This window comes from Sylvia atricapilla, chromosome 18 (assembly GCF_009819655.1).
Source record: "Sylvia atricapilla isolate bSylAtr1 chromosome 18, bSylAtr1.pri, whole genome shotgun sequence".
In the NCBI taxonomy this organism is placed as follows: domain Eukaryota; kingdom Metazoa; phylum Chordata; class Aves; order Passeriformes; family Sylviidae; genus Sylvia; species Sylvia atricapilla.
In genome coordinates, this window is record NC_089157.1 from 965,150 (window position 1) to 989,517 (window position 24,368).

Here is a 24,368-nt window from a genome sequence, read left to right on the forward strand (position 1 = left end):
CTCGGTGTACCTACAAGGACAAAATCACTAAAATCATACAGAAACTCCTAACATTTTCCTTTAGCAAAGGCTGTTCTGCACAGGGCAATTAATCCCCTGCCATTCTTTGCCACAGGCAGGGACTGTAAGGTCAGGACAGAGAATTCCAGCTGCTCCCAGCCAGGTAAGGATTTACCAAAAAGGGGCTGTAAAGGAGAACAGACTGGGTCTGTCCCTTCCTGCTCCTTTACAACACAGCCTAAGAAAGCAAGCTGGGAAAACAAATCCCCTCTCCACAGTCCCAATTTGAGATTTTCTTGAACAGAGGAAAAGCTAAATGAACATGGAAAAAAATCATCAGAGTTTTGAAATCTCTACAATTACAGTTAGGTTTTGTTTTCTTTTTAAGCAGTTTAAATCAAATGCCTGAAGAAGCAAATGGGAAACCCTCATGTGCTAAAAGCTGAGGCTCCTACCAGAGCTCTCCAGTAGGAAAGCAAAGACAAAGCTTAACAAAGAAGATGTTTAAGATCATAATTCTTATCAATAAAAAAATAAAACCCTGAAAGGCTTCAGAAAGCTGGAAGCTCATTTCCCCAGCAGTGCTGGTCCTGTGCAGACAGATGGAGGGAGACAGCTTCCCCCTCCCCAGCATGGGGTGGGTGAGGTAGGGCTTGACTAACTGTGGAAAAATCCACATAATTGAGAAGACAAATGTTGAACAGTTATTTTACAGCTCAAAGCATTCAAGGAAAAAGGCTGCCCGTGCCAAGGGGCCAGGCAGGCTCATTGTGTGTGTGAGCAGCCCTGGGCAGCAGCGGGGCTTTCCTCCCCCACCAGGTGCTCTGAGTGCTGGAAACACCACGGAGAGGAGCAGCAGCATCCCCACTGCCCCCGAGAGCAGCAACACCCAGCCACGTCTGGTTAATCCTAAATTAAGACTGATGTGTGAAGGCAAATGCAAAGTCTTACACAAATCCTAGGTTAATAGAATAGATTTCTGTGTATATATAATTCTACACACATATAATGTATAATAGAATTCTACTAATATAATTCTACATATATATAATATACAATTCTACATATATATATAATATCTGAAATCTATCTGTTCCATCTAGGAATTTTCAGCAAGGCTACATTATTTTTGTTATGACTTAGAATTTAACAGCAGAGTTTGACAGGCAGCGTAAGGATGGAAACTCATCCCAGTAGAGCCTGAGAGGCTGCAGAGGGATGGAAACCCATCCCAGCACAGTCTGAAAGGCTGAAAAAGGATAGAAACCCATCCCAGCAGAGGCTGAGAGCCTGCACAAGGATAAAAACCCATCCCAGCACAGTCTGAAAGGCTGAAAAAGGACAGAAACCCATCCCAGCAGAGGCTGAGAGGCTGCACAAGGATAAAAACCCATCCCAGCACAGTCTGAAAGGCTGAAAAAGGATAGAAACCCATCCCAGCAGAGGCTGACGGGCTGCACAAGGATAAAAGCCCACCCCAGCAGAGCTGCCAGGCAGCACAGGGATGACTGCTCCTTGTTCTCCCCGTGCTGTCAGCAGCCCTCCAGTGAAGGCACGGGCAGGACACCTCACACCTCCCTCCTGCTGCTCCAATCATCCAACACTGCTGAAATTACCCTGAGCCTGAGCTCCAGAGCTCCCTGTGCAGGTTCCCATCTGGCCTGGAGACACATCCACTCTGCAGTGGCTTCCCTGCTTTTTCCATGGTCCTTTTAAGAATACCAGGAAATTTCACGGATAAATAAACACTGAAAATACCGAAGCAGCAAAATCTTATACTTAAAAGGTTAGGAAACACTATAAATACATTTTTTGTAGATACCTTTCTCAAAGCAATGCAAATGCAGTGGAACCTTGGTTTCCATCACCCAGCAGGCAGCACAGGCAGGGTTACTTCCTTGACAGATACCAAATAATTTGTTTTATCCTCATCACCCAGCACAAGGCTGCATTCCTCATGGACTGCACACAACTCCAGCTCTGCTCTGAAGAGTTAAAGCTCCCTCCCAGACCTTCCCACGATGCCCTCCTGACAGCAGCTCTGAGTGCATTCTGATTTTGACAGCTTCCTTGGGAGATGGAACACTCTCATTCCACCTCAGATGGAAAATAGGAAAACTAATAGTTAAAACTAATTTTGGATGTTCAGTAAAAAAGAGTTTGAATCTCTCTTTTTTACAACCACGTGCAAACCAAACCTCCTCGACCTTCCCAATAAATATTTCATGTATTTTGATGCATTTCAGGAACACGATCTCGTGGTGGGCTTGGCAGTGTCAGGTTTACAGCTGGATTTGGTGATGTTAAAGATTTTTCACAAGGAAATGATTCTCCATCCCCAGTCCTTCCTTCCTTCCATTCCCAGACCATCCTCAGCCCAAGCATTCCACGATTGCCTGCACCCAGAGCTGCAGCAGCCCCTGGGCTGTCCTGGGCTGTCCTGGGCTGTCCTGGGTGCCAAGCCAGGCCCACTGAGGGATCCACTCCTGCAAAAGCTCAGCTGGGATGGGTTAACCCCCCTCACTCCCAGCTCCTGGGCAGCAGCACAGACAGTTTTATGCTCTGAGGTAACATTTATCTGCTGCTGCTGCTGCCACAAACCCTCCTACAAGCCTGGCCTCTCTCTCTGAACGTTTCCCCACACCTGGCAGGGTCCCTACAAACAGTTTTTGTCACCACACATGCACAGTTCAGCCCCCAGGAAAGATGCACAAAGTGAGGCAAGACCTGCAGAAACTAGCATGCAAGTGTTTTAGGAGTAAAAAAACACCCATGTGAGCTCAGGTTTGCCACTTCCCACCTTCTCAGTGTTCATATCCAGCCCAAGTATTGCACTAGTTAGATTGCTCAAGACAAAAAGCAAAGTTCATTTTCCCCCTAGGAAGGGTTAAAGCCACTCAAACAATGTGCAATAAAGACAGAGCAGCGCCCCAGTAACACTGAAGTTGTTTCTAGTCCGTACAATAAGCTCAGGAAGCAAAATTAAAATCTATCTGCGTGGTCTGAGGTCACTCAGGCTAGGGATAGTTATTTTAAATCTGAGTATTAAAAACATCTGGGCCTCTGTGGAGGTTTCTAGGCAAGCTGAACCTGCTGGTGCTCAGCCCTTCCCAGGGAAGGGTGCACACCTCCAGAGCCCACCAGGCAGGGCTGGAGCCATCTCCACGGGGCTCCCAGGAGGCAGGGCTGCGCCTCCATAGGATGAAAACAGATATTGTTTAGACAAGATGATGGAACATTTCTAAAAAAAATCGATCTTTAATCATTTCTAATTTACAAACTAATCCTAACAATGATGCAATGCATCCCCAGCCCCCCTGCTCTGAGGCTCATAACTCAAGCACAGCCCATACACAGTGCTAATTAGCTCCTATTACAGCAAAAATGCCCCTAATAAACAGAAATGTGAGACGACTTGTTGGATTTTGCAATAGCCATGTAAATAATCTTTAGGAGAAGCCCTTTGCTGCCCATGTCCTGACTGGGCTGAGCACTGCTCTAGGACAGGGGAATCACATTCCTGGTGCTCTTTCCAGTAAGTCTTGGCACCCCCAGGAATATTTTCACTGTATCCTGATGACACCAGGATAATTCCCTACGTGTGCACAGAGCAGCAGCCAGAGCAGGGCTCCAGTCTCCAGCATTTTGATGGCAGTGTCAGGATAACAAAAATCTCACACCAGGCTGAGCTGAGTCCTCCCCTGGGAGGATTCTGTGCCACCCACTGTGCCCAGAGGTGACACTGCAACCTTGGTTTGCAAAGCCATTGTAAACAAAAACACGATGCCAACAATTTCTGGTCCGTTTCAGAAACTCGCTTTTGACAAGAAATTCAAAGTGTTACATAACCATATAATTAAAAGATTATAATGAGAGATGGTTTACTTAAAATAATCCATTTTGGTTAAGAACATCCTGGCTGGGTACAGCATTCTCCTAAGCAGGAAAAGGACACAAAGTGTCTGATTTTGCAGCTTATCTATTTCAGAACTCATTTACGCTCTGCTATAAACTTTAGAGGAGCCGGAAGCAAAGGAACAAAGCAAAATAAAGCAAAGCAAAGGGACACTGACAGGGGAAAAATGTCAAACAGGGCAAGTTTTGCAAGCTCCCAATATTTACCATCCATCCCAGAGTACTCCATTCTCATGCAAGCATGTCACAATGAGAAAACAACATCTCTATAAGGGTAAAACAAACAGCATTCACAATTTCTGAAAGCATTCTTCCACAATTATTGCACTAGATTAGATTGCCTCATCACCAGGGCCAGAGGCCATTTACACTATTTTCTTTCTCTCTCTTTTTTTTTCTTTTTTTCTTTCCTTTTTTTTTTTTTTGTGGAACAGATGAAAGGATTACAGAAAGTTTTCTGGGGCCAAATTTGGAGCTAATGATGGGAAAATTCTTTTGCTAATCCTCACTGCTAGCAGACTCCTGAGGCTGGAAAAAAAAAGTCTCCTGGTACCCTGCTTCTATTTTGCTCATCAGTGCAAAATGCCCCTCTCAGGAGGTTTGCAGAGGTCCAACAGCTTTAAGCAGAGCCATGAAAACCTGCAGTGGAAACCGGAGTGAATAACCACATGGGACTCCCATTAAAACCTGGAAGCCAAGGATGGGACTCAGCCACATCCATCCCAGCTGTACCCTGGGGGAAATGGGCTTTTCCAGCATATCCTGTGCCAGGCAATCCCACCTGAGCAGTCCCTGCTGGCTCCAGAGGATTCCTGGAGAGATGGGTGGAAAGATGTGCAGCTAAGCCAGGCTGGTGTCACCTGGTGTCCCCACCTGAGCATGGGCACAGCTCCCACCAAAGAAAACCCAGAAGAAGCTCCAGCCCTGCTCCTTGTGATGGTTTTGGCTTCTTTTTTTCCCTTGCCAAGGTCAGGATGAAGCAGAATGTTGGAGCCCTAGAAACTCAGAACTTGGTGGATGGGAAAGACATGTGATATCCATTTGATGCATTAGCCTAAAGCCGTACATTGTCTAACTGGCAAACTCACACTACTGAAAGCAAGTGAGCGAAAAGCATGAGCAGAACATTCAACAGAACTTAGTATTTTCCTTAAACCATCATCTAACAAAGGAAGCCTCAATATTCCTGAGCTCCAAACTTTTTGTTGGTTGACTGACAGGGCAGGTTGCATTGCTGAAGGCAAACCAAACAAGATACGAATATGACACCTGATTTTAACTTCACCTTTTTTCCTTTGGTTAATTTTTGATTTGAGGCATTTTCTCTTTCACTCTTAATTTCCAAGCAAAATCTTTTCTTGGGCTGCACAGCCCAGCAGTGCAGGAGGAGCAGACACCACCGAGGCACCTCCCTCCCAAAGGCAAAGTTTCATCATTTTGCACTCATTTAACAAGCACAAAGGAATTTGCATGAACCGGCTCCTCATGAGGAGTAAACTTTGCATAATTAATCAACCCCTCGGTGCTGGTGCATCTGCAAGGGCACAGCTACACCAGCTGGGACTCAGGGGAAAATGCCTCTGGCCACCTCAGAGAGCTGGGAAGGGCAAACACCTCCAGAGAGCCTCGGAATGGATAAAGCAGACCCGAGGAACAAGTCTGGAAAGTCAGTACCCAACTCCCTCAAGCCTAATTCATTAATGCACATTATCAGCTAAATTCATTAATGCACATTATCAGCTACCTGTGAATTAAGCCCAGGTTTTATTTGAACGCCAGGACAAGCTGCAGGCACCTCCCGAGCTGCAGAAGGTGGGAACGTCCCCAGCAAGGTCAGGGAAGTGGAAGTTCAACCTTCCCACAGAAAAGGGGAGGTTTGATGGAAAATCTGACTGGAGGAAAAAGAAATGTTGAAGCAGCACTTAATGAAGATGAACTTCCCCTGCCTCTCCACAACACAGACGATGCCATTATCACTCAGCACTAGGAAGGAAAGGGATTCCAGGGCAGGGGAAATTACAGGGCAGTTATCCTCATCAACCTGAGCGTGCAGCAGTGACACGAGCTTGGCAGAGAGCCTGAGCAAAGTCTGCTCATCGTTAAGCACAGGGCATGAAGTAAGATGTGCACAGGGAAAACAGCCCCTGGAAAATATTGCTAAGGACTTCAGTTTCTCCAAGGTGCCAGTGGCAACAAAATGTCTGACCTTATCCCCCCCCATATCCGCCAAAAAAGCCAAAAAAAAAAAAAAAAAAAAGGGGGATTGCATCAAGTCAGCGGAAACATGGGAGTTCCACTTGCCTGGCAGGGCTGAAGCCAAGTGCTGAGTGATCTGCCCCCACATCTGTAAAATCAGGCTGTTTCCCAGCTCTCTTGGACAGTTTCAGCCTCTGCTGATGACACTTCCTCCGGGGCTGGCAGGTCTGCTCCTCGTGGCTGAGGGACACGAGCAGGGCTCTGAGCTGTCCCCATCAGCACACACCATCCTCACCACCTCCTGCTCCCAGCACCCAGCACAGGGCCCCTCTTTCCACAAGCAGCTGTCTGCAGCTCCCATGAAAACACAGGGATTTTGCTCAAGGCTTTGTAACCGTCCTGTGAGACAAACACAGCAGCGCTGTTTTGTGTTATTCATAAAAAGGAGGGTTAAATATGTTCCATTTCACAGGTATTTCGAGGCCTCATTGCTGGAAGAAGTCTGGCAAAAATGCAATGGCACAAAACACAGAACCTACAGGATCCCAGAAACTAGAATTTGGGGAACCATCCCCAGCCCCCAACAGAGAAACGGGACACAGATCATGTATTCTCCTGAGGAGAAAGCAAAGTTTCACTGAGTCTATAAACATGCTCATGCTTCCCACCTGTTTCCTATTTAGAGAGGAAAAAAAAAAAAGGCAATTAATATGACTTTTTAAGCAACAATTAATAAAGAAACCTATGAGATGAGGCTCCTAATTGAAAATGTCTTTCCTCACATAAGGCAGAGGATCAAAATATGACAAGAGCACTAAGCAAAGCCTCTCCCAGCTGCACAAACCCTTCCTTAACAACCTCAAGATTAACAAACAAAGCCATATTCCAGGCATTTCCTATCCCTCCTGGATTTAGCCGTGGCAAAGAGGAGAAATCCATTCTCCAGGCTCAGAACAGAGCTCCCGTGCAGCCCCTCATGGCAGGGATGTGAATTTGGGAGCCCTTCACTCCGAGCAAACTCACAGAGAGACACAAATGGGGAATATCACCCCAGGGAGCAGCAGGTTTCAGGATTAGATTTCAGCTGTCATTTTTTAGCAAGGAGAAGGACACTGCCCTGTTCAAGCCCAGCGGGGCAGCCTTTGAGGGAGGGAGATTCTGGCAGAGCCTCACAGTCCTCACTGGATTATTCCTGGAAAATCAACTCCCTCAAGCCTAATTCATTAATGCACATTATCAGCTACTTGTGAATTAAGCCCAGGTTTTATCTGAACACCAGGACAAGCTGCAGGAGGTGGGAACACCCCCAGCAAGGTCAGGGAAGTGGAAGTCAAACCTCCCACAGAAAGGGGGAAGGAATGGAAAAGTCAGGAGCGCTGGAGGATCTGCTCTGCCAATGCCAGCTCATGCCACAATGAAGTGAGTAACAAAGTGGATTTACCAGGAGAGCAATTCCACTGGCTCCTCTGGCAGGAAATGGGTGCTCTCCTGTTCAATATTGCTCTTTATTTGATCTACATCCACTGCCACAAAGCCTCCCAAACCAAATCCTCTGGAGCAAACAGTGCAATGCTTCTCCTCTAATGGCTGCTCCAGACTTTCCCATTCAGTCAATCTCAACAGAATGACAATGCTCAAGTGAAGCCCTGCAACACATAAAAACTGTCATGAAAGGGGAAAAATGCAGAAGATGGAGTACAGAATTAATTCTGTGCTTTGGACCAGCAATCACCAATCTCTCTGTTCAAAAGTCAGGCTTGGGGAAACACCCCAAGGGTCACACACTGGACACAGCCCCAGGGAATGGAGTGAGGCACAATGATAAACTCAGTGATAAATGTGCACAATCTGCAATGGATGCTTGAACAGAAACTTTTCATGTCAGCCTCTTGCTCTGTGGGCAGAAGGAGCAGTTGTGTGAGGAGGAGAGAAAAAACCTCAAATCCCAGTCTCACATAAGATAAAAGTGAGGCAAAAATCTTGTCCTTACCGTTCTGCTCATCCAGCTCATTCCCAATTTCCTGCCCCATCTGTTTTTGCCTGGATATGATTGAAGAAAGAGCATCGAGTCCAGCATCTTGTTCTGCACCAGGAAAAGATATTAAATTACTTGAAGAAGTTGCTGAAATGTCAGGCTACATAAAATAGGTAGAAGTGAAGGAAAAAATAAAAAGAATCTACTCTGTGCTTAAAGGGCTAAAATGTATCAAGAAAAATACATGAGCACAACATGAAAATTAATCCTTATGGCAACAGTAGTCTTGAAATAATCTGAATGATGGGTAAATAATTTCTCTGCTCTGGCTGGGACCTTTTGCTGAGGATCCAAAAAAGAAAAAAAAAATCCAAGAATTTAATGTTGAGCTGTTACTCAATCAAAATGCAAGGGATTTTCTGGCACACACAGCGAGCTCCTGATTAGCCTTTTTTAATTTTCCGAGCAACTTTTAAGAGGAATAAAAAGAAAACAGGTGATGCAAACACCAAAGAATCCAAAGAGGTTTGTAAAGCTGCGAGAGGACACAGAGGGTGGGGAGAGGGTGTACAGTGAAGGTGTGAGGTGTTCCCAGGGCTCTGCAGAGCCCCTGGGTGATAAACAACATCCCCTGTGCCCCTCAGCCCTGAGCTGCCAGGAGAGGCACAGGAGGAGGGTCAGTGCCCAGGGCACAGCAGTGATGCCCAAATGGGGTGGTCAGGACACCCTTCACTTACAACAGCCCTCCCACCCCTCCTTCAGCCTCCATTTAATTACCTCTAATGTCATTAAAAACCCAGCTGAGGTTCCTCCTGGCCCATCCAGGTTCTCCTGAGCTGCACACAAGTTGTTGCCATGCAGAGTGCAGCAGGCTTTATCTGGAGACTGGTTTCCTTCCATCATTTCCAATACTTTAATTGCCTGGAAATGACCTCATGAATCACCTGATCTCCCCAGGCTGAGGTTTCCCAACACTTCCAAAGCTGGATGGAGATTCCTTGTGCGTGCAGAGGGCCAAAATCTAAAGACCCTTTTCGGAGAAGTTAATTCTTACCTCGTTCCAATTCAACAAGACATTTAATGCACCCATTAATTAACACCCTTACACCCAGGGCACTTATGTGATCACACACTGCACACCAAAAAAACCACAAAGAGGGGCAAAATCAGGACTTTCAAAATTTAATTTAAAAAGTTGCATCCAGTTAAGATCATTGCAAGCACAATGCTGCTCCTGCAAACACAGAAAGCAGCTGCCTGGAGCTGTATCTGTAAATAATAAAACTTCAGCACAGGCTGGTGTATTGAGGTTCAAATAAAGGCTCCTCTCAGAGTCCCAGAGATGCTCAAAACAACCACAAAGGCTCTTGTACCTTCAATGATCCTTCTCTGCTGCTGCCTGAGCTCATCAAAGCCAAGTCCTCTGGTCTCCTCCGGTTCTTCCAAGAGCCAGGGGTTGGTGATGCCACGTTTAGCCCCTCCTGCCATGAGGCTGGACCTGAAAAAAGCCCCAGGGAGTGATTTCCAAACCCCTGGCAGACAGCAGCACACAGGGCTGAGCGCTCCACGGGGCTCTGGGCAACCCCAGGAGGAATCAGCCAGAAGCAATCCCCAATAACAAACCCATCTCACAGGCTGGAAGGGGAGAATTCATTTTACAGGGATAAACAGACCGTATAATATACCCACAGATTGTAGAATATACCCATAGATTGTAGAATATATCTATATAAAGTGCTGTTTGCATGTAGAGCACCCAGCATTCCTGGGAATACACATTATTCCTGGATTTGCTATGTGATCAAAGCACAAACCTATAAAAATATTGCTACAGCCTCAAACACTAAATGAATCCACTTGTTAACAGAACTGCAAATCAGATGAGATTTTTAATTCCCTGCAACCCTGACCAAACCTAAGCAGGAACATTCCTGAATTTCAGAAACTGCAGATGGACACAGCTCCCTTCCTGCATTTCCAACCTGAAGGAGAAGCCAGGAACACACACTCTTAAATGGAAGAGTAATTAAATAATGGGTTTTCTTTTCAAAGAATTATGACTTGAGATTATTCACATTACAGACACTTCCCTGGTGACCACAGAAAACAAGTTTTCCATGTCCAGGGCACATAAATCCAAGCAGTAAAATGAAACCCTACTCAAATATTTCCTCCGTAGCAGATTTCTGGTTTCTGCCTTTCAGCTCTTCACTGGTTTCTCCTACAAGAAGAAAGACTCATGACAGACTGAGAGTCCCCTGAACCCACAAGTGCAGCTCAGGTTTGGGGGGAGGAATGGTGAGGTTGCTCCCCCCCGACAGATGTTCACAACTTGGAGCTTCTGCTTTCTGCTTTCCTGTCTTTAAACTATTTCATCCCCATTTTACCTTTTCCCTGCTCTTTCCCAAAGCACTCCCACAAACAAACCAAGACCAGATACAGCTTTTAGGATCTCTCAAATTCTCGGTGTTTTTTTAATTACACCAAGACATGAATTTGAATGCTGCAGTTGTTTTGGCGTTTTGAATGCAGTTTTGAATTGAGTTTTGAACTGAGTTCTGAACTGAGGTTTTAACTGAGTTTTGAACCGAGTTTTGAATAGAGTTGTGAAGTGAGTTTTGAATTGCCCAGCGCCCACAGCTGCTGGATCCCCGTGTGCCAAAGGCAGGAGGTGACTGTGCCCAGGGCCAGATTCCTGACTCCTGCAGGAATCCCGGGCAGCTGGGGCCATCTCCTGGCCGTGGGATGGAGCAGCACCGCTGGAAAATCCCCCACACCCGGCACGGAGCGCTTCAGCTCCTCTCCCTGCCACTGCGACCTGGGCACTGAGCTCCAGCTCAAGGTGAAGTCAGAATGAGAAATGGAAAACCACAGAAAAGTAGAAAAAAACTAGAAAAAATAGAAAAAAATAAACTTTTTTTATAAAAGTGGCTAAAAAGCACTTTTTATAGACTTCAACATCTCCCTTAAGCCTGCCAGTGATGCTGAACACCAAAGCAGAGCCTGTGCCACGACCAGCTGGGTGTCAAGGGCAGCACCAGAGAGGAGCTGGGACTCTTCTGCATTCCAGTCCTGCCCCTCCATTACATCTCCATGCATTTATCGAAGTCGGCAATCAGGCTTGATTAGACAAACTCACACACACCTGGAATGCAGTTTCACACATCACTGAGCTCTCCCCCTGCTCTGGGGGATTAAATCTGCTCTTTTACCCCCCGGGCTCACAACTGGCAGCGGGTGTGTGAACACCCCAGCAGCACTGCACTGTTAAAGATGGAAACATCACTGCAGCTCACCCAATTCAGTTCAATTAGGAGGACACAAAACCCAGGGGAACAACATCTGACAGAGCTGTTTAACTAAAGCAAAGGGATCATAAAGCTCTGTGCTTGCTGAAAGGAGCACCACTACCTCTGCCTGTTAAAAAACAGCCAAGGCAAGCAAATTTGAAATAATTTGGGGCTCTGTCTCCCTCCCTCCCAGCCGTGCTCTGCCCTATTCTTGTAGGTTGGGTCATGACAAGCGGTCTGCTCGTTACAATAATCTTTGTGACATGTTTGGTAACTGCCTGCCCACACAGCACAGCAGCACTTCCTCCTGCCCTGTGTGCGGGTGCCCTGCCTCGCCTGGCTGGTGTGAAGATTAAAGCTTATCCAATTAGCCACCCACCGCCTCCGCCAAGTTAATCAGGCAAATCTTGGAGCCTCGCAGAGCACTGGAGTGTGGGGGGATGCCTTTTGATGATGGGAGCAGATTTAACTAATTACAAGGCTCAGCAATGTTGCCCGAGTTTAAAAGGTGATGGGGTTTAAAATCAGGGAGCTCTGTCACTGCCTAACAAGGGAGGGCTTGTCTTATTGTTTCACTGATAATTCTTAGGACACCTCCCAAGTAACTTAGATTACTCAAGCAGCACTTACTTTAGGCCAAGGCCACACATCGAGGCTTAGGGCTTTACAAGACTGATCAGCCAGACTGAGCCTTAAACAAAACCTGGGTCATCTGACAGTTGGGTGGATGATCACTTGAACATTCCCTGAACTACAGAGGGGCTCTTTGAAGCACCCAGGGTCACTCTCCACAGGGCTGCTGCAGCGCTGGGGCATTCTCTCACTTACAGGGCTCACTCTGTATTTTTAGGAAGCTCCAAGCTAATAAATAAAACAAATATCATTTTAACATAAAAACAGAAACCCTCTCTATCTCTCCAAAAACGCCTGAGAGGCCACAGGAGCACAGTCACTTCCAAATCCCCTCCAGGTACCATCCCAGATGGAGATCTCCCCACAAGAACTTCTCCTGATGGGAAGTCTCCAGCATTCCCTGCAGCTGGCAGAGGACTTCCAGCTTCAGCAGCACAAGAACTGCTGTTGCCACGTTCCAGGAATTTCCATGTTGTTCTTGACACCATTTCCCTTTGGCTGGTCCCACTCCAAGGACTGGGAGCTGCTCGTGCTGGCTCAGGAGGGTGTGGGACAATCCTGACCACGCTGCTTCCTGATCACACAGCCAAACCCTGGAAAGCCTCAGGCCACTCCTAGATCTGATCCTGGGGCTCAGGTTCTCTCCTGGATGGACAATTCCCTCTTTTCCCACCCTTCCCATCCACCTCCCAGAGCTGAGGTCAGCCCCATCCCAGCCAGGAGGCTCCAGCAGGAACTGGGAGGGAGGAAGGACACCAGGAAGGACTTTCAGAGGCACCTGAACAACTCTTGTTCATTTTATTTCCCAAAGAGCATCTGCCCCCCACAAACAACAGCCAGATTCCCAAAAGCATTTGACACCTGAAGCCAGGCACTGAGGGATTAAAAGCCTGTTTGGCATTAGGCAGAATTCCTGTTTGGATCAAGGCTGAATTACCTTCCATCAGTCAGGAAGGTGTTCAGCCAGGAAAAATGGTGACCCACACTGAAGAGAAAAAAGAATACGGACACTTCTAAAATGTACCTGGGCTAGCTCTTACTGAAGGTGTCCCCCAGATAGCAGAAGCTGCCTCTGTTTTTGAGGAATTCCAAAAGACATCAAGGAAGGCCAGTGAATTTATGGATTCTCTGGTGAGTGACATGGACTTCTCCAGCCTGAGACCTGGTCAGACAGGAGCAGGAACACTCCCATCCCTCTGCCTGCACAAATGTTTAAATACTCTCAAAGTCTGACATGTAACACACAGAAAGTCAACGTTCCTGGCTGCTTTTCCCAGCCCTGCCTCTGGAATTGGAGTGAAGCCCTGGGAATTCTGCCCCACTGAAGCCCCTGTCCCAACAACCCGCCCAGATCTCTGCCCAGGAGAAGAGGGGGCAGAAGATCTGAAATGGTTCTCAAAAGCCACTCCAAGGCACTGTTAACTGGCCCTGCTCAAGGTGAGCCACACAAACAGCACAGCCTTTCCCTGGGAAATCCCAGTGGCACCTGAATGAAGGCCACCAGGGGCAGGAATGCTGTCCCCAGCCATGGAGTGTCCTGCCCGCAGTTGTCACTTGGGATCAACCCTGAGAGCTTTAAAGCCCAGCCCAGAAACAGCCTCAGAGCAGCTTTCAAAGGGTGTGAAACTCACTGAGTGGTGACCAAACGTAAACCAGCTTAATTCCAGGGAAAAGCTCCCAGCCCCGGGCCCTGGGACAATAACTATGTGATCAGTGGTGCAGGAAGGTTAATGAAAGGAAGGGCTGCTGGCAGGAACAGCGCCTGGGCACCGGGGGCTGTCACATCAGGCCTGGATCAGATATGGAAAAGCAGCACAAGCCAGGCAAGTGTCACTGCTCAGCCCCATCAAACCCCAGGGGCTGATTTTTCTAATGCAGGGAAAAGCTGAGTGTCAGCTCCAGGCACATTCCAGGCTGGGCTCTGCCACGGCTGAATCCCAGAGCTGGGCCAGGCTCTGCAAGGATTTCAGGGCACCCTGAGCTGGGAAGGGCAGCTGAGCCCCACAGACCCTGGGGGCTCCGTGCCTGCCACCAGCTCCTGCCAGGATCCTGCCTGACTCCTTACAAGATCCCTCCAAAGTCCTTTCAAAGTCCTTCCAAGATCCCTCCAAGAATCTCTCCAAGTTCCTTCCAAACTCCTTCCAAACTACCCCAAAGTTCCTTCCAAGATCCTTCCAAATTCCTTCCAAGATCCAAGTTCTTTCCAAACTCCTCTGAAACTCCTTCCAAACTCTTTCCAAGTTCTCTCCAAGCCCCTTCCCTCCAGACCCACACACAGCCCAGGCTCAGGCAAGAGAGCAAAGTTGGATTTCCTGGCACAAGATCCAGGCCCTGAGTTGTCTCTGCCTGTACCCCTGAAAACCAGACCCACAGGGGAGACCATGGAAGGAGTGTGAATCCACCAGCTGGAATATTTGGTATAGTTTTATCCATTTTTAAATAAAAGAAGTTAAAAGAGAACTTCAAGCCTTGCAACACGAGCAAATGAACATTGTCCCTGATGTTATCTTCTCCTGGAAAATACTGGATTCCCTGCTTCTTTCCAATGAAATTATCAAGGGATTTTGGTATTTTCCTCCCGTTTGCCTCGACACCTCCTGGCTGGGGCAAGCTAAGGCTGCATCCCTGAAGCAGCACCTCGCCAGCACAGCAGGGATGGTCACAAAAGCCACACCAGCTCAGGGACTCTCAGAGCAGGGGACACACAAGAGCTGTCCCACATTACAGTCCCATTTTGCCTGCTCGCTGTTTGACGTGTTGTGGGTGACTCCCTGATGGATTTAAGAGCCAACACAACACCAGGAGCTGCACTGAGCTCTGGAGAATCCAAACCTTAAACAATTGTGTGGGTTCAAGCCTGGTCTGGAGGTTTATCACCTGCAGCAGGTGCTGCCCTGAGGTCTGGATAAGCAAAGATGACAAACCAGTCACAATCACATGTCACAAAACGGGCTGGAAGGGACCTTGAAGATCACCCAGTGGCAGCCCTGCCATGGCAGGGACACCTGCCACTGTCCCAGGTGCTCCCAGCCCTGCCCAGCCCGGCCTTGGGCACTGCCAGGGCTCCAGGGGCAGCCCCAGCTGCCGTGGGCAAGAAGGGCAGCACAGGCTTTGGGGGTAACAAACACCAGAGAACACAAGTATTGAAGCCAAGCCCTTCACCACCTCACTGCAGAGACCCTCAGCAAACAGAAATACACCCAGGAATGCACAAAAGCATCAACTGAACTCTGAGTGTCACCAAAACCAGAGCCAGCACTCCCAGAGAACTGCCAGGAACCGGGCTGTCGCTGACAAAACCACAACATTTCTACACTAAAGCCTTTGTTCCTTGCAGGGGTCAGTGAGCTCAGTGAGCACCTCAGGTGCACTCCAGGCACAGCTCTGCTGGGAGTGGAGGGGACAGTCCATACCTGCTCATGTCTGGCTCCGGGCCTTCATTCCTGTAGGATGCCTCGAGCTGTTTGTGCCGTGTCAGGAGCTCGTCCAGCAGATTCTGCCTCCTGTCTCCCTCCAGCTGCGTGCTGATGGCTCTGGGTTAAGGACCAAGCTCAGAAACACCGAGAAGCTTTCATTTCATTGTATACAATAATACCTGCTATACATCCTTTAAGATAAATCAGACTTTGTGATTGTCAAAATTAACAATTTTAACAAAAAAAAAATGTTATCCAAGATCTAAGAGGATTTGTCACATTTTTCTGAGTGAAACCTGCTGTTAGAAATTCTAAATGTGTTTCTGATCCTTACATAAATGTTTCATACAGTGGCCACAGAATGATCTTTATGCCACCATCAAAGTAACTACAGGACTGAAAGGATAATTACTGTCAAATTAGCATTAAGAATAGCATTTCCCCCTCCAAAATCCAAGTAAAGTCATGTTTTGTTAATTTGTTGGTCTCTAACACTGACAGTGTAGCAGCACTGCACAGGTTAAGCCCAGGGAAGGAATGAGATTTCTTAAAAGAGCTCCAAATTGCCCTGACACCACCAGGGCAGGGCCAAGCAGAACAGAGCCTCTAAAATCAGCGGGGTATTTCTCATCTCACTTCACTGGAGGCTCCTCACACAGACCAGGGGAGCAGCTCCCAGCCAAGGGATCAGAGAAAAACCAAAACTTTCCTTTGGGCATCTGTTTCCACTTGCAATTCACGAGCAGAGGAACAATTCACACAGTGCCTCTCAAGAGCTGTGCCTTCCACAGGGGAGCTGTGTGGGCTTTTTTAAATTAACCTCAGTGACATCCTGAAGGACTTCTAACTCTCCCCCAAGTACTGCTGAGTGGGTTCAGCAGTGCTGAACTGGTTTGTGTGTGTTTTCTGCCACAGCAGCAGCATCTGCCTGCTCAAGCAGCCACCAGGCAGGGGAACTCCAGCCCTGGCCACCAGCACAGCACTCAGGGCTCAGGAGGGATTTCTGCTGTGCTAGGCTGGAGTGAAACATTCCTCCTTCAATCCAGACTGCACCTGGACACCTTCAGGGACTCCTCAACCTGACTCTGCCTGCATGTCCCAGTCTGGCCATGGGGTGACACTCCTAGCACAGGATCTGTCATTTCTTCCCAAGGAGTATTTCACAGCATTCTGATCAATCTGAAGCTGCAGCTCTGTTGTTTCTTAAGTCAGTCAAAGTCAGGATACCCCAGGCCTGCCCACAGCCTGAACAAAGCTTCCTCCTTCCTTTTAGCAAGGCCTGGCCAAGAGAAAATGCCAAGAGAAAATGGAAGAGAAAGTGGAAGACAAGAAAATGCCTCCTGGGCCAGTTTAGTGCTGGACAAGTGACCTTGCTCATACACCAGCACAGCAGCACCAGGGCAGCCCTGAGGTGCCTCAAACATCTTGTTAAACTCCTCTCAGCCCATCCTGTTAAGGACGGTGACACAGAGGTGACCAGGAGGGCGACACAGAGGTGACCAGAGCCAGGCTCTGGCTCCACAGCTGCCATGAAAACAACAACCAGCAGCACAGAGAAAGTTCTGGTGACAAACTGTCCTGCAGAGGGAATGAGGAGAGAACCCAGAGCAGCAGAGGGGTGACAGCACATTTATCCCAGAGGGACAGGGGTGGCAGGATACATCTGACGTGTTGACACTGCCCGCAGCAGCAGCTCCCTCAGCTGATCAATCTTCTCCCTGAGGCTCTGCAGTGAGGACCTGATGGCCACACTGACCTGGGGGACACAGATATGGTCACTGCCCTGATGGCCACATTGACCTGGGGGACACAGAGATTGTCACTGCCCTGATGGCCACACTGACCTGGGGGACACAGATATGGTCACTGCCCTGATGGCCACATTGACCTGGGGGACACAGAGATTGTCACTGCCCTGATGGTCACACTGACCTGAGGGACACAGAGATTGTCACTGCCCTGATGGCCACACTGACCTGGGGGACACAGATATGGTCACTGCCCTGATGGCCACATTGACCTGGGGGACACAGAGACTGTCACTGCCCTGATGGCCACATTGACCTGAGGGACACAGATATGGTCACTGCCCTGATGGCCACACTGACCGGGGGGACACAGAAATTGTCACTGCCCTGATGGTCACACTGACCTGAGGGACACAGAGATTGTCACTTGCCTGCTCTGTCAGGTCTACATGACATTTTATGCTGTTTCATGACAATATATTTCACTTTTACTGCACAGGTGTGAAGGGCTCCACTGCAACCCCACGGAGCCAGAAGTCACTGCAGGCTGCTTACAAAACAATGGAAGTTTCACAAACACAGTTCTAAGGAATTCATGCTGATGAATATGGAAAGCTGTCTCTCCAGTCTTTATAAACACACTTCTTCATTTGGGCAAAGCAGTTCAGCGTTTTAATATTTTCCAAGTAAATTTCCAGCTCTTTCCTCCGATCTCAAATAAAAATGCAGGCACCAGCTTCTTTACTACCAGGTTTCTTTCCCAGCTACCAGGAACAGAGAAGGTTGCTACATGCTCCTGCATTCCCTGCACTGAACTCCTCCAGACTTGAAATTTAAGACCCCAAAGAAATTCAGACTGTTCCATTTCCCTTCTCGGCATCACCCAGGACTCCCAAATCCTCTCTCCACACTGACCTGCCCAAGATCCAGATGAGTCTGTTCTCAGTAAAAATGTAATTCAGTCCTTCTTCCCTGCTGCAAGCAACCCCCAGGCTTGCAGGAATCCTCCTGCTTTCTCCTCACCCCTTCCCAACTCAAAATCACATTATCCTCTGAGTTTTTCCTCCTCAGACATTATTTCCTTTCATTCCAGTTATGCAGAAAAACCCCACTCTAACTGCAATTAACAATGCAAGTCGCCCCAATTAAGACTTGCTGTGCTTTCTGTTTACCAGCTGTGGCTGGCAATGGGCAGCAGCCCTGTGGGGAAGTGGGAACAGAGAGGAAATACCTGCTCTCACTCTCAGCCCTGATTTACTGGAGAGGCAGCAGCAGCTCTGCAGGGTCAGTGCTGCCACACCCTGCCTGTGTGCACAGGGCTGAGGCAGGACAGCCTCAGCAGATTAAACCTCTCTGACTCGCTGAGGTTTGCTCTCAAACACCACCACATCCATCAGAGAGCAGGTGCACCCAGGCTGAGGTAGCCAAAATCCACCTCCGGACCAAAGCAGCACCACGGCAGCAGCTCCAAACCAGGATGGGGGATCAGATTTTGGGAATGCTGAAGCCTCTGCATGGTCTCCAGCTCTGCAATCAGGTAATAAAAGGTCTTTTCATCTGTTCTCAGCTCCAGGTGGAAAATGCTGCATTTGACTGACCCAGAACAGCACCAGAGCACAAAGGAGACACGGCCAAAAAAAACCACCAAATGCAGCCACCTGGCCAGAAACTGCAGTCAGAGGACAAAAGATTTCACCTTCTTTACAGAAAACTAAGAAAGAAGAAAAGCAGGAAGAAAAGGAACCAATGGAAGTTTTATGATCAGCTTAATAGAGCAGAGTTCACAGATGGTAAGTGCTGGATTAAAATCTTCCCTCACAGTTTATTTTTCCATTTTAGATTTTCTGCTCTATTTTTGGCTCAGCAACAAGCAAGAAGTTTGTCAGCCATGCTAATGACAAAATCCTATGAAAATAAACCCTGTTTACATTCTCCCTAGAAGGCCAATGCTGTCCAAAGACATTTTCCTGCATTACAGCCCTCAGGAGGCACGGGACACACGACTGCTCAGCCGTGGGGTTCTCATTTCTGTTATGAAAACACCTCTCTCGTTGTTGGAAACTTGTTTAGAGTAGAATCAAACTGCCAAATATCCCTCTTTACCTGTTAATGGATTAAAGGAAGCTGGAAAACACAGAGCACGGGACAAATGATTTTATGGAGAGGTCAGTCACCCGTGCAATGTTTCCATAAAACACAACCTCGGAGTGTTCCAGCCCCAGAAAGGCTCCAAACACCAACCCCACGTTTCACTGGGGTTTGGACTCCTCAGAGGTGGCAATAAAGGACTTTGTCCTCTATAAATACAGGCAGATTGAGCAGGAATCTTTTTATTCGTCTTCTGTTGTTGAGGTGGATCTGTACAATCGTGATACTTCACCATCCTGAAAGCAGGAATTTAATCTGCACCTCCAAACTCTCCAAAGCCAGAGAACACACTGCTCTCAAAACCCACTTATTTGGGTTTTCTGAGACCCCTTCTCAACTCCTGCTAAGGCAGCCATTCAGCAGCACTGGTTATTGTGCACAGCCTACACACTTTTTCTCAGAATTTCTTGCAAGGAAACATTTCAGAAGTGGCATTTGATCTGAACACCTCTCAGCAAAGTGAGTGGCCCAGCAGATCCGGTGATCAGGCACTGCATTACAGCCCTGATATAGAGAGGGGCTAGAAAAAGCCTTGGGGCTTTAATTGTCTCAATTATTATAAGCAAACAACTCAAGGGCATACAGCAATTTTCATCTGAACACATCTGAAGGGAGCAGGTAAGGAAAAGATGAGCCTTTGACCCCAGGAAAAGCAGCATCCTGAAAACCTCACTTTTATTTTATTTCTTGAACAGGAAGTGTGAAAACATGGAGAACACAACATTCCTGGGTAAGCTCCAGCTGCTGCTTCTCATTCCCATTTAACTCTGGGCTTGTATTTTAGAAATGCAGCTAAAACAAGGCTGCAAAATTCTTATTCCCTCTAAGCTGCAGCCACTGCAAAAGGCAGGAGCCGGCCCTGGGGGAGGAACATCTGCTCCCCATTCACAGAGAGAGGGCACAGGGCAGCTGGTGAGCATCCCAACACCCCTGAGCCTCTGGGACAGCTCCATCCCAACATCCCAACACCCCTGAGCCTCTGGGACAGCTCCATCCCAACATCCCTGAGCCTCTGGGACAGCTCCATCCCAACATCCCTGAGCCTCTGGGACAGCCCCATCACAACATCCCAACACCCCTGAGCCTCTGGGACAACCCCATCCCAACATCCCAACATCCCCGAGCCTCTGGGACAGCTCCATCCCAACATCCCCGAGCCTCTGGGACAACCCCATCCCAACATCCCAACATCCCTGAGCCTCTGGGACAGCTCCATCCCAACATCCCTGAGCCTCTGGGACAGCTCCATCCCAACATCCCAACATCCCTGAGCCTCTGGGACAGCTCCATCCCAACACCCCTGAGCCTCTGGGACAGCTCCATCCCAACATCCCAACATCCCTGAGCCTCTGGGACAGCTCCATCCCAACACCCCTGAGCCTCTGGGACAGCTCCATCCCAACATCCCAACATCCCTGAGCCTCTGGGACAGCTCCATCCCAACATCCCCGAGCCTCTGGGACAGCTCCATCCCAACATCCCAACATCCCCGAGCCTCTGGGACAGCTCCATCCCAACATCCCAACATCCCAACATCCCCGAGCCTCTGGGACAACCCCATCCCAACATCCCAACATCCCTGAGCCTCTGGGACAGCCCCATCCCAACATCCCCGAGCCTCTGGGACAGCCCCATGACAACATCCCAACATCCCAACACCCCTGAGCCTCTGGGACAGCTCCATCCCAACATCCCTGAGCCTCTGGGACAGCTCCATCCCAACATCCCCGAGCTCTGGGACAGCTCCATCCCAACATCCCTGAGCCTCTGGAACAGCTCCATCCCAGCATCCCAACATCCCAACATCCCAACATCCCTGAGCCTCTGGGACAGCTCCATCCCAACATCCCCAAGCCTCTGGGACAGCTCCACCCCGGCAGGGACATCCCGGGGCAGGGACAGCCCGGGGCAGGGACAGCCCGGGGCAGGGACAGCCCGGGGCAGGGACAGCCCGGGGCAGGGACAGCCCGGGGCAGGGACAGCCCGCAGCAGACAGCACGGCGTGCCCAGCACCGCCACAGCTCCTCCCTAAAGCCGGCGCTGCTGCACGCAGAGAATCGCTGCTGCCGAACCCAAATGACCTTTGTGACATCGGGAAGCCGCTGCCCGTCCCCTTTACAGACACGGCAAGGGACAGTGACACTGCCCTGGGACACCACCTTCCCCCGCGGGGACAGCGACAGCGACACAGCCCGGCCCCGGCCCGCCCCTGCCGCAGCCCCTACCGCCCTCCCGCGGCCCGATCCCGGGAATCCTGTACCCCGGGAATCCTGCATCCCGAGAATCCTGTACCCAGGGAATCCTGCATCCAGGGAATCCTGCATCCCGAGAATCCTGTACCCCGGGAATCCTGCATCCCGGGAATCCTGCATCCCGGGAATTCTGCATCCCGAGAATCCTGCATCCCGGGAATCCTGCACCTCGGGAATCCTGCGCTCACGGGAATCCTGCACTCACGGGAATCCTGCACCCCGGGAATCCTGCACCCCGGGAATCCTGCATCCCGAGAATCCTGCATCCCGGGAATCCTACACCCCGGAATCCTGCATTCCCAGGAACCCTGCATCCCTGGAATGCCGCATCCCTGGCATGCCGCCCTCCCCCTGACCCGTATCCCGGGTATCCCGCACTGCCGGGAATGCCGCATCCCGGGAATCCCGCACACTCAAACCCAGCCCGTGTCCGGCACAGCCCGGCCCCAAGCCCCCGGGCCCTTCTCCCTGCCGGGGCACCTTGGCCGAGCTCTCCCCGCTCCGCTGGCAGCGGCTCCGCTCCTGGATCCTCTCGGCGATGTCCTGGGCGAGCTGGCGGGCGGCGGCGAGCTGCGGGAGCCTGCGGGCACGGCAGCGGCTCAGCCCGGGGCTGCGGGATGGGCTGGGACCGCTGGGATCGGCCGGGATCGGATGGGATCGGCTGGGACCCGCCGGGATCAGCTGGGATCGGCTGGGATGGGCTGGACGAGGCTGGGACCCGCCGGAATCGGCTGGGACCCGCTGGGATCGGACGGGATCGGATGGGATCGGCTGGGACCCGCCGGGATCGGATGGGATCTGGTGGAATGGGCTGGGACCCGCTGGGACCGGCCGGGATAGGATGGGATGGGCCGGTATAAGCCTCGGGAAAATGCCCGGCAGAGGAAAACACAACACCCCCAAAACACACCCCCAGAAAGCCCGGGATTTAGTGAAGGGCCCCGGGCAGGGCAGGCGCAGCGCCCCCACAATACACGCACAGCAGGACGGGCTCTGGGCAGGCACAACCCCCAAACCCCGCACAGCCCGGCCCCGCTCCCCCCGTGCCGGACCCGCAGCCTCCGGGCGCTCCGCAGCCCCGGCAGGCCCGGTCCTGACCCGGCCCCGACCCACAGCCCTGAACCACAGCCCCGGCCCACGGCCCCGAACCACGACCCCGGCCCACGGCCCCGGCCCACGGCCCCGGCCCACGGCCCCGACCCACGGTCCCGACCCACGGCCCCGAACCACAGCCCCGAACCACAGCCCCGAACCACAGCCCCGAACCACAGCCCCGGCCCACGGCCCCGGCCCACAGCCCTGAACCACGGCCCCGACCCACGGCCCCGACCCACGGCCCCGGCCCACGGCCCCGGCCCACGGCCCCGACCCACGGTCCCGACCCACGGCCCCGAACCACGGCCCCGGCCCACAGCCCCGGCCCACAGCCCCGGCCCGGCGCTCACCAGGGGTCCGGAGCCATCGCGGCCCCGGAACCTTCCCGCCGCTTCCGCCGGATCCGCCCGGACCCGCCACGCGCAGGCGCCGGGAGGGGACGGAGGGGAAAGGGGAAAGGGAACGGGAGAGAGAGAGGGGAGAGGGGAGAGAGGGGAGAGAGGGGAGAGAGGGGAGAGGGGAGAGAGGAGAGAGGGGAGAGAGGGGAGAGGGGAGAGAGGAGAGAGGGGAGAGAGGAGAGAGGAGAGAGGGGAGGGGAGAGAGGAGAGAGGGGAAGGAGAGAGGGGAGAGAGGGGAAGGAGAGAGGGGAGAGAGGGGAGAGGGGAGAGAGGGGAAGGAGAGAGGGGAGAGGGAGGGGAGAGAGGGGAGAGAGGGGAAGGAGAGAGGGGAGAGAGGGGAAGGAGAGAGGTAGCGGGCCCGGGGCAGAGGGGGCTGCAGGGAGCGGGGCCGATGGCGCAGCGGTTCTGATGTGCGGTCCAGGGGCAGAGGGGCAGCTGTGTGGGGTGCAGGGATGAGATACAGATGCTCAGGGTTTACGGGTGCAGAGGACAGAGGTTCAGGGCACAGAGGTTTGCCGTTTCAAGGTGCAGATATGCAGATGTTCAGGGTTTTCAGGGGCAGGGGTTCAGTCCACAGAGGTTTGCCGTTTCAAGGTGCAGAGATGCAGATGTTCAGGGTTTTCAGGGGCACGGGTTCAGCGCACAGAGGTTTGCAGTACACGGTGCAGGGCGCAGAGGTGCACGGCACACCGTGCAGATGTGTGCAGATGTGCACAGCACAGAACCAGGGCTGTCCCCACTCCTCCCTCCCTTCCCTGCCGCCGAATAAACCCGACACTGAGCGGTGGCACCGGTTCCCTTCCCCAAATGCCCAGCCCTGTCTCCTGTCCCTGCCCATCTCCAGCGACAGTCACTGCCCACGCCGATGTCCCCGTCCCCCGGTCCCGGGTGACACTGGCAGTGATGGCACTGTCGCTGTTTTGGCTGTGATGGGCGCAGCTCCTCGCTCCCGCAACAGCTCCGTCCAGGCCCTTCCCATCCCTGATCCGCCAGGATTTGGCCTCTCCCTTTGTTTTTGGGTACGATCGGTGACGCAAATCGAGCACAAAGCACCGCAGGGGTGTGGACTCGATAGTTTCTGAGCTTGAGAAGAGCTGGCTCTTCTCTAGGGAAACTTCAACAGCTTTTCCCAAAAGGCAAAACAGCCTTGTGTAAACAATATTCCTTTCCCATAACAGCAGGTGTTGTTTGCCATTTCTGTTACTGAGCCAATGGGAGAGGTGTCAGCCCTATGGGGCTATAACGTGACTTGTAGTGCAGGGTGTTATAAAAGGGCTGAATGACTCTAAATAAAACCTGATT

General features: G+C 50.9%; 1 protein-coding gene across 1 annotated transcript in view; it reads right to left on the reverse strand.

Annotated features, from left to right (window-relative positions):
• The window catches only part of STX8 (syntaxin 8), an 87,049-nt gene extending 63,955 nt beyond the window's left edge, over positions 1 to 23,094 (reverse strand). Inside the window, exons 1-6 of the mRNA XM_066331862.1 lie at positions 23,019 to 23,094; positions 22,054 to 22,153; positions 17,087 to 17,181; positions 15,423 to 15,533; positions 9,460 to 9,584; positions 8,102 to 8,194 (exon numbers count right to left, since the gene is read on the reverse strand). Of these exons, the coding sequence (XP_066187959.1) occupies positions 8,102 to 8,194; positions 9,460 to 9,584; positions 15,423 to 15,533; positions 17,087 to 17,181; positions 22,054 to 22,153; positions 23,019 to 23,035 (541 nt within the window). The 5' untranslated portion in view covers positions 23,036 to 23,094. The remainder of the gene's footprint in view (positions 1 to 8,101; positions 8,195 to 9,459; positions 9,585 to 15,422; positions 15,534 to 17,086; positions 17,182 to 22,053; positions 22,154 to 23,018) is intronic.
• Between the last annotated feature and the right edge of the window lie 1,274 nt (positions 23,095 to 24,368).